Genomic DNA, 15,510 nt, shown 5'->3' with positions numbered 1-15,510 from the left:
GATATCTTGCCGAAATAAGACATTATTTTAATTTAAAAAACAATTTAAACTGCATTCATAGATTTTTAAAGGTATTACCTTATTTAATTATATAATTATGGATTTAATAAGAATTAATGTATATTTAAATTTTCATACGTAGGAATTTTACATCTTAATAGTACATTACTACAGAGGCCGGGACGAAAGGGGTTGCCGGCCGAAGACATATAGACGGCCGAGCGAAGCGAGGCCGGATAGGTCTGAGCGCGGGCAACCCCATTTCCCGCCGAGGTATGTATAGTGCTTTTCTCAAACATGCAATGAAATAAATAAAATAAAAAATCCACGAAACCCAAGTTTTATTTATAGAAAAAACTAAAAGTAAACTACACCCAAAATATAACCAACACGTACCTATATCATTATCACGCGTATGTTTTACACGAGTCGTGTATTTTTACTACCCGTATATTTTCATGTATCTTTGATTTTTTCGCCTTGTATCCGTCTGACTGTCGTTTTCGTCACATAAGTTTACATAGTCTTTCATATTGATATCATGTTTCACATACATCGTTGCTTTATGCATGGAGTAAATAAGTATAATTTCCACAGTGTTGACGAATTTGTAGTTACATTCATTTAAAATATGCCACAAAACTGTTTCTAATAAACTGTAAGCCATTTTTCTTAGTTTCTCAAATAATAAAATTGCCATAAGCAACCATATACATACTTCGTCTTTGACTTATTTAAAATCAATTCTGCTTACGCTGCCAATTCCAACACCTACGATTACAATTAATATTAATTTCATTATTTCGTTGGAACTCATATTAAAGTCAAAAAATCAACAACGCACCATAAATCCAATAAAACAGAATGAATATTTTTCAACTTTACCTCCATAACAATTAAAAAAATATAACTACGCGTGTTTGAGTAGACCTTTTTACCGCTAACGTTTAGATGAAATATTTTAAATGTTTTTGTTTGTGTAGTTAAATTTATAATTTAAAATTATAAAATTATAGAATGTATTATTTATTAAGTTCATGTTGATTTTATACAAATAAAACTGCAAATTATAGCAAACATTGTTTTTTGTTTTTTTTTATAGGCGTAGTGGCAGAATGTCATTACGAACCATAAAGCAAATACTGCCTCTAGTTTTTTTTTAATGGATGAATGCCACGATGCTGTGTCACAAATATCTGTGAATTGAAAATTAAAAAAGAGGACTTTGCCGGCCTAGGCCTGCAAGATGTGTATGAAATTCCATTAACGACCTTTTGTCCTAGCCGCACCTGAAACGTCATACTTCGCAGCCTATTATAAGGAACATAACATCAATATTTCATTGCATGTTTGAGAAAAAAATATTTTTAAATAATTCCATGGTCGAACCGGGAATCGAAGTAATCGAACCCGCTACACGAGAAAAAAAATCAACCTGTAGTTTTATCATACCGATCGAAAGGATTCGTCATATTTAAGGATTATTTTTTGCTAAATAACATAGTGTCAGAAATAAAAGGAAGACCATGAATTTTAACATTTTTCATTCAAAATTAATCAATTTATTTTATCAAATGCTCAAAATGAGTCCCATTCTGTTAAATTTTACAAAGTCGCACTCTTTTGATTATTTCGCTAAATTTCACATCAAATGTTAAAATTCATGGTCTTCCTTTTATTTCTGACACTATGTTATTTAGCAAAAAAAAATCCTTATGATGAAGCCTTTCGATCGGTATGATAAAACTACAGGTGATTTTTTTTCTCGTGTAGCGGGTTCGATTCCCGGTTCGACCATGTAATTATTTAAAAATCTATGAATGCAGTTTTAATTGTTTTTTAAATTAAAATAATGTCTTCTTTCAGCAAAAGCAGTACTTTCCCTTGATGTCCCATAGTCTTGGGACGCCCTGTATACTATGTGTCAGTGTCAAAAGTGACGTTTTTGTTTGAAGCAACTTGAAACATAGCCATTAATTGAAATTTAACATTAACGATGACATTGCCACACTTTGTCGCAAATGCCATGCAGAAAATTGTCTTGACCCGAATATGCACTACATGACTAGTTGCATGTTGCATGAATGAATCTCTTTTTCTCTCTTTTCTGTGTTCTCTCTCGTACGTAGGCATGTACGAGAGATAACAATGTAACAATTGTATCAAGGACCTTGAATCCGAACACGCCTAAGAAAGGAGAATCCTTACATTCCCTAGCCACCTCCTGGTTATCCCTGTTCCCCTAATGACCAAGGAACCGCGGCGTCCCGTTTTTCTCACGCTCAGCCCGGGATGCCTTCGCTGTCCCTTTCTTATCCCTGGGTGGATCGTGTCACACTCGTTGGGTGTATGGTGAGAACCTTCAACGGCTTAGTCGACATTTTAACCGGTTCAATTATATATAGTTTACCTGCTGTTAAAATGTCAATGCAACACTGATCAGAGGAAGGAACGAATTATTGGTTGATAAAAGTTTTAATGATAAATCAAAAAGTAAGAAAAAAGTCATAATTAGGGTAAAAGTGGGTTAGATGCCCCTTTTTGAAATTTCTTGTTATCTTTTAGTACAAAAACAGGCCTTATTTGTGAAACAGACGTACTTTGGTATATTATCTTCAATTTTATGAAAGGAATAAACATTATCTTTGATATTTCCAGAGTATTGGCGATTATTGCGGACCTCTAAATTTTGAGACTTAGGGGATAGTTGCCTAATCCATGTAAATTACGTTTAGGACAGATGCCCCGTCGAGAAAGAGGATATTTATCGCACAAAAACTTTGATCGCACCTAGCCGTCCCATGCAATTGCACAGAGACATGCAACACGGTCATCTTAGTTGTAATAGCAGAGTCTTTCGATAGATAAATAATATAACATGTGTTTCATTCGCGAAACCAGAGTAATTGCAATCAAGGCAACTATACCCCCGGGGCATCTATCCCAGTTTTACCCTATGTGGAATTTGATTCAACATAATTATTTTTCGTCGTTGATATTCTAACGATTACTAAAACACAATAAATGAGATAATCTTCCTACAATACTGCGCAATCTTCTACTACCTTGTAACTTTACATGCTATTTCATCAATTTAACAGGCGAATAATTATTAGGTATGTATGGTTGGCTATTTCCAAGTGATAAAACGAGTGTCACAACGACGGACACTGCCTTTATCGCGCTGTCACGTAGACAAATACGACCATCATAGATTAGATCTCGACATTTTCAATGCTGACACAATTTTCTTCGCAAATTCAAGATTTTGTTAAAATCTTACACCTATAATATGAGCAGGTATGGGGCCAGACTAACCAGAAAATTGTATTGATCTACTATACTATCTCTATATAATTGTATTTTTAAACTTATACAGAGGACTAGACATTTAAAACCAGCCTGTTTATTGATCAACATAGGACACAACCCCGTAGTACTATTAGTTATTCTGTGACACAACCCCGTTGTTAACATTAGCTGTATTTAAATATCGCAAATGGTATCACTTAAAACTTAATAATAAAATACTTTTTATTATTTTAAAAGCACTTATAATAATTGAGGCGGTTAGTTTAGGGAAGATGTGTCTAAAGCATTGATTCTGTATTACCAACCAAGTCAATCTGTATACCGTAAAACGGGGTGAGTAGGTTTCGCGGGGAGAGTTGGGTTATGAATGGGGAGAGAATGTTTGAGAAGGCGGTGAGAAGGGATTTTAAGGCTACTGCTACAAAAATAATGTATTCCAGTTTAAAATGGGGCTATAGTAATACACATAATAAAAAAAATCGATCCAACAATCTTCCAAAATCACCTTTGTATGAAAAACCCTCTCACCCCAAATACGAAGCACTACGGGGTGAGGTGGGTTTTCCTCTTTATCGTCAAAGTTATGAAATGAAACTACCCAAAATAAAATACAAACTAAAATACATACGTCCGAACCACTTATTATATACACCATTCAGTTTTCACATGTAAAAATAAAATTTTATCGAGGTTGGAAAGTCAAATTTCACCCAACTCACCCCATTTTACGGTACCTAAGTACCTACCTATAGTATTTTTTGAGGTCTAGTTTTGTAGGTGTGTACTTAAAAACCATTCTGTATAGTGATCGATACGTTTTCCTTTCATTATGTAGCCCTGTTCGGTGTAAATGAGCCATCGGAAGTGACCCAAAAGCGCGCGTCCGACCCCGCTCAGCTTTATTTCGTTTTATTACTCGTTTACATCACTGAAAGCCTAGTAAAAGCTTCAAATAGGTTATAGTTATATTTGATACCTAGGAATTTTTTTAAATAGATGCTAAAATTATGAAAAAAAACAACGGGTTGCACTCCGGGAGTGCCGACAGAAGTGAAAACACAATGACTAGTCCAAAATGTCTGCAGCACTAATATGTATAATTGACCCATCCTCCTTTCTATTGAAAAACTTTAGTTCCGGAATTGCTGGCCAGTGAGCTTAAATTTGTAGCGTTGATTGTTTAAAATTCGAATAGAAATTGTAAAGTTACCTTGCAGACCTCGCATCTAAATATATTTGGTCATGATATTTTGAGTTTTATTCACCAGTACTAGAGTTCACTTTTATTAGCGATTTCATCAAGATGTAGCTTTATTGAATTATATTTGAGTGATATAAAGTTAGAATGTAACTGTGAGATCCTCGTATTTCAGCCCGTACAAGATTAGAACATTGAGCTTTATTGCTTAATATAAAAGTCCAGTTTTAAATAATTGACCTGATTATGATACGTTATGACTAAAGTTCTTTGGTGAATAACATTGTCCGTGACACATGACGTCAGCGTTACGTTACGCGTTACGCTGAATCAAGTTAACTAGATACCTAATCGAAATAGTCAAAGTCATACCTCGAATTTGACAGCTCATGTAAATGGCGCTCACTCAGCACGATGTATTATGATATGAATGAGGTAGGTAACACTTTGGCGTTTGACATCGACGTTTTATACAGCGCCATCTTCTTCAGCCGTCAAACTTGGAGGCACCTGGCACAATCAAACTGATGATCCGTGTAATCATGATCCGTGCTTCCACAGCCGATACTCGATCCACGTACGAAATAAACAAATCTCGCGTTCGTAAAGGTGTTAAGGGGCCCACCAGTTCGCCGGACGACGTCAGCCTTTCAATTAAACGCAGAATTTTAAAACTCTGAACAACTGACAGGCTGATATCGTCCGGCGAACTGGTAATCTGTGGGCCCTTTTAGAAATAGAAATAGAAAATAGAAATAGTTCATTCGTGACATAAAAAAAAATAGGTAAGTAACAGACAAAGAGAAAAAAAGAGGAAAAAGATAATAAAAAATTACACTTAACATTACAACACATCATTACATAACAGAACAAGTAAATAGCCACGAAATGAATTTTAGGCGCTTCGGAGCGACCGGTGTTGCGATTTTTAACTTTTGTACTGTAGAATTTCGATTTGTAAGCAAAAACCGCACACGGTATATCACATTGGCTTGTGCGAAGGTGCGACTCGTGCTTTCAGATATAATGGAGATGCGGTGTTCGCCGCAGGAGAGTTACCTAATATTTACCTATGCGGCTATGCCACACCGAGCTGTGGAGTGCAGCAGTGTTGGCCGAACAATTGACCATTAACCATTACAACTTGAGCCGTAAACGGTAACGGACGGTTACAGTTGACGGTCCAATTTGTACTGGTTAATGGTCAATTGCTATGGAGTACCGTACGGTTTTTTTTTATAAACGCGATAGGTATAGCTACGTCAAATTAAGCCGAATTTGGGCAATCTGCGGAAATAATTCGTGTAGTTTTGAAAATTGGTACAGGCATACCTTGTGGTGTCTATATAAACATACTAAAGGTCCTCGGGGGATGGGGCACCGGTGTCCAGATACACTGGACACCACAAGGCATACCTGTACCAATTTTCAAAACTACACGAATTATTTCCGCAGTTTTTTCTATAATTTGCTTAGGTCACGCACGAAGATCGTGCGTTGGACGAAGATGCGGAGAAAATCGCACCATCGCACTTCGCAACGACATGCGACGGCAGTGTGATAAGCGCCTTACTCTTTTGCCGGCATTCTTCATCTCCAAACCGTTAGAATTGTCTCCCTCAACTCAACTCCCATTGTCGAGATATGGCATCGGCAGAAAAGTGCCTCCGTGCCGCGATATCCCACACTCGCTTTCATACAAAGTTTATAGAAAATAACGGGTGAGTTAGAGGTTTTTGATATTTGAAGTGCCTTCCAGAGTTGAGGGGTTAAATTGTTACGGGGCCATAGCCAAGTGAACAATCAGGTATCAACCGCCGATCGAAATATCACATGAACTTAGATTAGCCGCGCATATAGTTTCAAGTAACGATTTAAGAAATAACGAACGAGCAAGTTTCGATTGTACGAGAGCGGCTTGTTGGCTGCGGGTTCGAGTTAAGTTTCGCTGATCACTTAATTAACTCGTAGGATGACGGAAGGATTAAAGAAGTACCATTGAATCCTAATACGCAAGAACATTTTAAAACCACTTACCTGCCAAGCAGACGATGAACAAAAGCTGTATCTTCCAGAGATGCATCTCGCGTAGACCGGCACGTTTAACTGAATCACTCGGTCATCGTTATCCAAACTATACCTAAAGTCAGGTCACTATCGTTATGAGTTAGAGGGGGATAAACAAGTGGATTTAATTTTGGTGGGAATGGTGCGAAGCCCGGAGGTGGTGGTTTGAAAGTGAGCGCGGATGGCGTTTCAGCAGGGACGCTTCAGTCCCAACGCTAGGGTTGTCCAAAATGTCCACTGGGATAAATTTAATATATTTATTGATGTATCATAACCCTCCTTTTGCGTTGCCGTAGTCGGGTAAAAAGAGTTGTTGGTAGGTACTCAACAGGCGTAAGGTGTAAGACTGTGGACATAGTCTGAAATAAATCTAGTGTACTTATTGTAAGAAAAAAAGTAGATTCCGCTGTATAACTCGATGTTTTGTCTTAACTCAGAACTTAACCTTTAAAAATTAGAGTAAAGTTACCGTATGGGTTATAATAGGTAAGTAAGTATTTATTTGCAAAGAATAAATAGGTACAATAGTGTCTTAGGTGGTAGTGACAATAAAATTGGTTGCTTATTCTGCCAAAATAGTTAGGTAGGTAAATTAGTTTGAAACAAAATTTTTAGAAAGGCAAGTAAAGTCAGCCTAGAAAGTGGTCTACCACTTTTCGACTCTATCATCTGATTAATAGAGTCGAAAAGTGGTAGACCACTTTCTTGGCTGACCGTACCTCAACTAGGTACATTATAATAATCGATCATTAGATTAAACGTTAGGGATAGTGATTTTAAGACATAAGTTGCTAGGAATATATGTAGAGGCAGGCCCATTAGTAACTCCACGGAAAATTTCATAGGTAATTTTTGTTAACCCACATTGGGATTTTGTATTTATTCCGCCCAGAATGCGGAGCTCTTCAAACCAGTCGAATTTTATCCAAAATTGTAAAAAAAATCGTCAGTAAAATAAAAATCGGCTCTTTAATACAAAGTTCCAGTGTTATATATAACTATGAAAGACTGTTTGTTTCTTAAATAAATAAAATAAAATAAATAAAATAAAAGTTGTGGGTAGTGGTCAACCCTGGCAGTCCCAACCCCACCACCCTTTGGCAGTGGTGCGCGAAATGGGGACAGGGCGCGTCCCGGCCCGTAAAGAAAATTGTCTTCACTCGGCTGATTGGAACGATGTTTGCTTGCCTGGGAATTACTACGAGGGATTTATCTACCAGGGCCATGGTTACCGGCTCTACCCATTTGTGCCCATTTTTACATGATTATTTAAATTAAATTAATTAAGTCCCCTGCTATTATTAGTAACGCGAATAACGCCATTAGAGTTAGACCAAGAAAAGTCTGCTGCGATTTTGATAGCCCACGCCGTGCAAGTGTTATTTTAAACGTCAAATTTCTATGAAATTATAACACTTGCACTGCGTGGGCTATGAAAATCACTGCAGACTTTTCTTGGTCTAACTCAAGTATTTTGGGGATCATAAAAACCAGGTGTGGAGCAAGTCCTAATAGTTTTATCAATGATTTGAGGCAAATCCTGTAGGTTATTACCTACTTTTAGTTATCTTCCCAGTTATGAATCATCCTCACTACTCCCCGATAAATCAGTACGACTACCAACATTTTTAAACCCACATCAACACAAATTAATAAAGTCATTCCATAATGTCATATCTATCCGCCACCGAGCCAAGGCCTCGCCCTAATTGGATGGCAGCAAATGTTAGCCCGAGACAATCGCCGCGGCATTTGGCTGGTTATGGCCTTCGTTACCTTTCCTCCCCTTTATAGGCCGAACTACCCCAGAGGAAAAAGGGGGCTTGGAAGTCGATTCTCTTGGGCACTTACGACGTTTCGAGTTTATGTTGGAAAATAACGGACAGATTGATGAAGTAGACAGATAATATAGCGAAAAGCGTTTTGGCATTCGGTGTTTGACGATGTATGAATCGGGAACGGCAACGGAGTATAGACGGCATGGATAATTATACTAGGTACCCCGTTTTTTAAAGATTAGCAAGTTTTCTAACCTCAAAAGTAGTATAATTAAGTTTTGCTTCCGAAATGCTATCCTATGATATATAATATTGCAGAACAATTCTATGTAAACGACACTATAATTAAGAGCATACTTCGGTACTCCGATTTAATTTTGTAGGAAAAAGTTACCTCTACTTTTGAGGTTATATAATTTATAATTTGAAAAAAAGGAAACAATGTTATCTTTGACGTTAACCCTAAATGCTTTCAAGTACCTGCGGCTATATAGTTGGTCAAACCAATTTGTCAGTCAGTAAGAACCAGGAAAACTATACTCATCCTTTTCTTTTGGGTGCTAGTACTAGTGTAAGACAAATACAGTACGATTCTCTCTATGAAATGAGACATGTATGACAACTATGTAGTAATCAAAAAAGTAGGTAACTGAGTATACTGTTAACTGTTAACCCACGCACTGTTTGGGTTTCCAGAGTTTCGACTTGCCAACTGAATGATAAATTTTATCATTTCGGCATTACGTAACCAGATATCTTATAATAAGTTATTTAACCGAGGAACGATAATAAAACGATATAATTTGTAAACATGTTTTTTTATTAATAACCGAAAATGTACAATATTATTTTAAACACTACAACTTCATACATAAATTACACGATAACAGGCAGTATATTCATTCCACATAGAACAGCCGAGTGTTGAATTTTGCATTGCATTATTTGCCTCGTACAGTCGCCATCAGAGATATCGGAGCGGCCAAGGTGCTCACAAATATCTGAGCACGCCTCTATTGTCAAGGAGTTAGAGTGCTTGTTCAGATATTGTGAACACCTTGGCCGCTCCGATATATCTGATGGCGACTGTACCTAAGTATTGAATATTCTGGAATGCCCCTACACCTAACGAGTAGGTTCTGTACCCCTATTGTTTTCATTCGATAGCGTGACGTGACCTATGCGTTTAATGTCATTTTGTATGGGATTTTGAGTTTCTAAAATGTCCCGCTTGGCGCGCTGTTGAAAATCCCATACAAAAACCTAACAACGCAAACGCGAACGCTCGTCACGCTATCGAACGAAATGTACACTGGGGTGCTGGCCACTCTGTCTAGCTAGACCGAGCGGTGGCAATGTCCAAACTCATCGACCAGAAAATGATCGAGACACTCGGTCCCCAAACAAGCATTCTAGTTCGGGCGAGACAAATAACGGAAATACAAAATAATGTACATAATAAAAGCGGTTACAGACGGTCCTGATCCGAGAACAAGGGAATAAGAACGAAAATCGGATAACGTTTAGGTGAACTTCCAGACCTTTTACTTATATTTAATAGATTAATATCATTGGACTGGTAATAAGTACTGTATCCTAAGGCCCAGCAATACAAGGGAAAAATACAAAATTTGTCAGTAATAAATTTGAATCTACTGTAAGAAACAGAGTTGATTTTGTTTTGTTTGAAAATTGATCGGAACAAAACAATTGCAACTCAGTTCCAATTCAAAATGATACAAATTTCATCGATTTTAATAAGTCCTATAAGTAGGACCGTGAGCCTTAGGAGCCATTTTCGGATAAGCCCTTTTATGGTACATATAAGACAAGTATAATTTAATATAGTATAATTAGTATGTAGTCAAAGTTAAACAAATTAAAAGAAAATATTACACTTTTGATGTTCCAACTTAATCTACGGTTGCCACTTTACATCAGAGTGGCCCGTAGATATTAGGTATATCGGAGTGGCCTGGGTGCTCAAAAATATGTGAACAAGCACTTTAACGCCTTGACAATAGAGGCGTGCTCAGATATTTATGAGCGCCTCGGATGCTCCGATATATCTGATAGCGACTGTACCTACATGATTTGCTTCTACATATAAGAAAGTAACAGTAACACGGAAACTAGCAGAAAATACATAGAACATGTTAAATTAAATAAATAAACAAAATATACACTCACATTCGCACACATTCGTTTTAAGTTAAAAAATACCAACAGTATACCTAAACACCAAACGTGCTAACCTAATATTCCGTCTATGACTATTATATACATATTGTACACATATTACCTAGTTGTCTGTATCTCTGTGAGTACATACCTTACAAACCTTTATCATTTTTATCAAATATTTTATATAATTAATTTGCATTAAGTATTATTATAGCATTTAAACATTTAGAGAAAAGAAATGCATTAAAAGTAACTAAATTAACAATGATGGACAAACAATGGACATGCTATGTTAACAGGTGCAGAAAAATATATTAAAAACATATAACTTTCCTTATAACTCAATATTTGTTGGACAGTAAAAATATTATAAGATCATAAACAGTATTTTGACTTAAGCGAAATTACCGCACTAATAATTTTAAGTTTTACGTACATAGAAAGGTATTAACTAAACACCAATTTTAATGTGATATACGAAATATTTTGAGACAACGCAGATTATTCAACAAAGCTGGTGTGTATGAACTACAAAATCTTTTTGTGTGTGTACATCAGAATGCTTATCTGTAGGTAAAAGTTGGTCAAAATTTTAGTCGTAAAATTATCACTTAATAGTTTAGTTCATTCGTTTTATTCACACAAGCTTTGATAAACCTTTCTGATTCTGATTTGATAAACCTACATGTAAGATTACATCAATTAAAGACCGAGAAAACCGAATTATATTGCTACTTTAAAACATAATTGACTCTTTTTCTTGTTTTAAAGACTTAGATAGCAGTATTATATAGAAATAATAAGTAAATAGAAAAAAATATGTATAATGAATTGAAAATAATGTTAACAACTATGTATATAGTCACCGAGTTGTCGATGAACCTGGACGCAACGGCTCGGGTCCAACCAAGCCTCATTTAGGCCGAAGGGTCCTACATTTTATATTAATTCATCTACTAATATATTAATTAAATGTAATTCACAGATATGTTTGGTATATAATATCGAATTATTATGAAAAAATAAACAATCTCAAAGTTCTTAAGCACGAGATCTGACATATTCATAAATATAATAAGTAAAAATAACTTAAATAAATAAATCAAGCCCTAACGTTACGTTTAAATATCAGTAAAATTGAATTTCATAGTTTAGTGTTATTCTACTATAATATTAAGAGTGATCATTATTACATATTACATTATATATTACATTTTAATTGTTATATAATATAATATCTGAATTCAAAAATCACAAATGTAAGTGTTTGTGCTTCGAGTTGTAAATAATGCCCGGTAAAAGCCAAGACACGACAAAAATATTATATTTTACAAACAAACGTGTCCTAACTAGTAGACAAACAAAAAAGTTATGTTCATTATTAAAGTCTATTACCTTAAGAGGGTAAATATTAGACATACTTAATATCGAGCCTCTTTACAGTAATAGAAGATTTTCAATAATAAACATTACTTTTTGTATTCGTGCCCCTAGTTAGCACATGTGTGTTTAATTTTTCATAAACAGTTTAATTTAATAAAATCAACCAGTCAATTTTTGCTTGCGCTTAAAACCAAACTTTAAAAAACAATAATAACACCTTCACTGCGGCAATTAGTGTAGCTCGTAGTTAACCATACATTGCATGGGGTCTTTTAATCCCCTACCGCTGTGAACGTAACTAATTGTAGGTATTTGATTTCATTATTATGATCATTCATTATGATGATTTTATCCATCAAATAAATAAAAAGAATTTATTCGATTAAAAAAACAAACAAAATCGAAGTTGGTTGTATCGAGTTAAAATACTGGTAAGTAATATTTTTATCGTGTTATTGGCCATATATAGTTACTACTGAGCATTCGATGAGCTCTTGGGAGATATTCAGCTATTGTTATTATGAATAACTCAAATTTGAATAATGGAATCGGAAAAGCACTAAATTTGATTCTAATTGACTTGAGCAACACTGCCAATGTATAAAAAATACAGAATGTTCTTTAACTGTGATAGCATGGAAAATCCTAAAGTATGAAGGATATAGGAAGGGTCTTAGGAAAGAGTATTATTTTGTGTAAATAATTTTTTTTTTAGTTTTCCCCACACTGTCAAAATAAAAAACACTCTGTATATCCATAGTATATATCAGTGACTTAACTCAAAGTATTATTTTAACTCAAAAATTAGTCACTTTAAAATTGTAGCTAGAGTCGGTCCAAGTTAACTCTACGAGGCAATTGCAAATTACAGTGTGGCGATGTCATCTTTAATGTCAAAGGACCCCACAGAAAACATAGGGAAAAAGTGGTTTCAGTTAAATCTTACGAAATTTTAGTATGATGTTAATTTGACTCTCCTGATTATTTTTTTGTATGGGCACAACTCTCCCGGAAGTATACTTTCAGAAATAATCAAGTATATAATTTTCTATTTACGCGACATGTTTTCTAAAATCGATGTATTGTTATGACACGCACTGACAGTTACTAACGTTATAAGGTGAAGCCACCAAGTGTCAAGAGGAGGAATTACGTAAAAATGGCTAACAAACACATATTTTGTACAAAACAATTACATTGATTATTTCTGAAAGTATACTTCTGAGAGAGTTGTGCCCATACAAAAAAATTATCAGGAGAGCCAAATTAACATCATACTAAAATTTCGTGAGATTTAACTGAAACCACTTTTTCCCTATGTTTGCTGCGGGGTCCTTTCCATGAAAATATGTCATTTATAACACTTCCATGACGGTGCAAAATTACCTTAGACGGACTCTAATGTAAATTTGAAAAGCGACTTACACTGACAGCCATGGTCATAAATCAGTATACACTTTCCACCTCATGTTAACCTTCTTGATACTTTTCCTAATCACGAGCTTCAAGTATCAAATATTATTTATTCATGTATAGAAAATTGTAGCTAATGTCTTAGCTTAGTATAATTTTCTAAACTACATTTTATAAGGTATAGATCTATAGATGCAAATACAAAATTGGCTAGTATGAAGAGTGAATATACCTATTACGAAGTATGATTGTAATATGTATTGGTTTAAGTAGTGTATGATATTTTTATATTATTTTGTAGGAAGGAAAAATGACCACTAAGTAGATAAACGTGCACCTGCGCGTGCGCTAAAACATTGGAACCGTGCACGCACTCGTCACGCAAGTGATGTGCCGTCTCTCATAAAGATCTGAATATTACAACGCACACGTGCACGTCTTCCCAGACGCGTCCGGTGTGCACAGGCCTTATAAGAGGCTTCAGGCCATTTTTAGATTGGGCTTTTTATTCTAAATTCGACCTTAAAGTATCATGAAAAAACCTTAAAGGTCTGCATACAAGGAATGCCAGGATTCGACCTACTTGCTGCACTTTTTACTTCCTCAAGTGTAATTGCAATAATTATTTGAAATTCATATGAAATATTAATAAATTTGTACATTCTGTTTAACCTTTTAACCGCCAGCAATTTTTGATCGAGCGTGCTCGTGTCGCCACCGACAGTAATTGTACCACGCAAAGTAAAGTTGGCATAGTTACGGGAGTTATAAATGTGCTGTAACAACCAAATCAGATCTTTGTCTTATTTATCAGACTGTGGCGAAATGAGCTGGATATGTAATGTCTTATATATCAGACTCTGGCGGTTAAAGGGTACATAGGTACAGGAGAAAACGTACCCACGATTATTTAGAAAACAATGACAGTATGATCATATTGATCATGCAGAAATAGTTGTTTCATTTCATGATATAGAGGAAATGAAACTAAATTAATGGCCAATAACACTCACTATGACTGGCCATGGTTGTTGAAAAGTAATAAAATAAGCTACGAGTCATTCTCTCACAATTCAGACGATAAGATTCATGAACATCACTTAGCTCAATCATTGATAAATAAATTAGCGAAGCGGGCAAGGCGGAAACGGTGGCTCACATTGACGTATATCTCAGAGGGCCTACCGCGAACCACGTTCGACGTGTTGCCTCTCTGTCGCACTTGTAAATTCGTACGTAAGTGTGACAGGGAGACAACACGTCGAACGTGGTTCGCGGTAAGCCCTCGACTGGCTTTACGGGACAATACGCTACAACGCGATTGGTTGATGAGTTCGCATCCCGCGCGCGATTGGTCGCAGCTGGTTGCGTTAGACTGCACTATTGGCTCGAATTCGAGAGTGACACCGCTGAACTAGTACCATTTTTAGTGCCCGTAAGGCCCGTCCTGAGATATACGTCAATGGTGGCTCAGTCGCCCAAACATCGCCTCTTTCGTGTTGAAATTAGGTTGAGTGAGCCACTGTACTCGGTTTTTTTCTACCGAGGCACTGTTCCCTTCTTGACCCTACAGAATGGGACCAAGCTAATTCTACAAGAACTTTACAAGAGGAAGTATCACAATAAACGTCAATATTTTATGAAAATATTTCGTTTAAGACTGCAAAGTCGATGCAGTTAGTTTAGATGGATTATGGGCCGGCCACGACATTGCACGACCGGCGACGGCGGCAACCATAAGTTGGAGTGAGACGCAGCGACCGGGCCTTTCGTTCCCACCTATTGTTGCCGCCGTAGCAAACAGAACAGTACGGTCGCGCAATGTCGTGGTCGGGCCGTTATAGTTATAAAGAAGACATCAACTGCTAGAATAAATAAATGAAGAGGAAATATAAAATGAAAGAAGTTTCAACTATAAACTGACACTTGTCATTAGGTCATTCTCATTACATAACGTCCCAGCAATTAATAATGACGAATTAAACAGTTTGTTTAGACCACGGATCTCCAAAATACGGCTTGCGGGTCAGATATGGCTCGCGAATTAAATTTTGGCCTCTCGAAAGAAAGCGAGAGAACCGAAGACCTGGCTGTGACCATCATTAAGCTTGGAGACCCGCGAATTTAAGGGGCCCACAGATTACCAGTCCGACGGACAATATCAGCCTGTCAGTT

The 15,510-nt window shown here is 36.2% G+C and overlaps 1 protein-coding gene across 1 annotated transcript in view; it reads right to left on the bottom strand.

The window, feature by feature from the left end:
- LOC134664718 (xaa-Pro aminopeptidase 1) overlaps positions 1-6,790 on the bottom strand; it is a 66,100-nt gene extending 59,310 nt beyond the window's left edge. The window contains exon 1 of the mRNA XM_063521464.1: positions 6,548-6,790. Coding sequence (XP_063377534.1) covers positions 6,548-6,593 — 46 coding nt within the window. The 5' untranslated portion in view covers positions 6,594-6,790. The remainder of the gene's footprint in view (positions 1-6,547) is intronic.
- Positions 6,791-15,510: the final 8,720 nt, after the last annotated feature.

This window comes from Cydia fagiglandana, chromosome 5, assembly GCF_963556715.1.
Source record: "Cydia fagiglandana chromosome 5, ilCydFagi1.1, whole genome shotgun sequence".
NCBI classification, from domain to species: domain Eukaryota; kingdom Metazoa; phylum Arthropoda; class Insecta; order Lepidoptera; family Tortricidae; genus Cydia; species Cydia fagiglandana.
The sequence above is the reverse complement of the archived record's forward strand: the minus strand, read 5'-3'. Positions and strand labels throughout refer to the sequence as shown.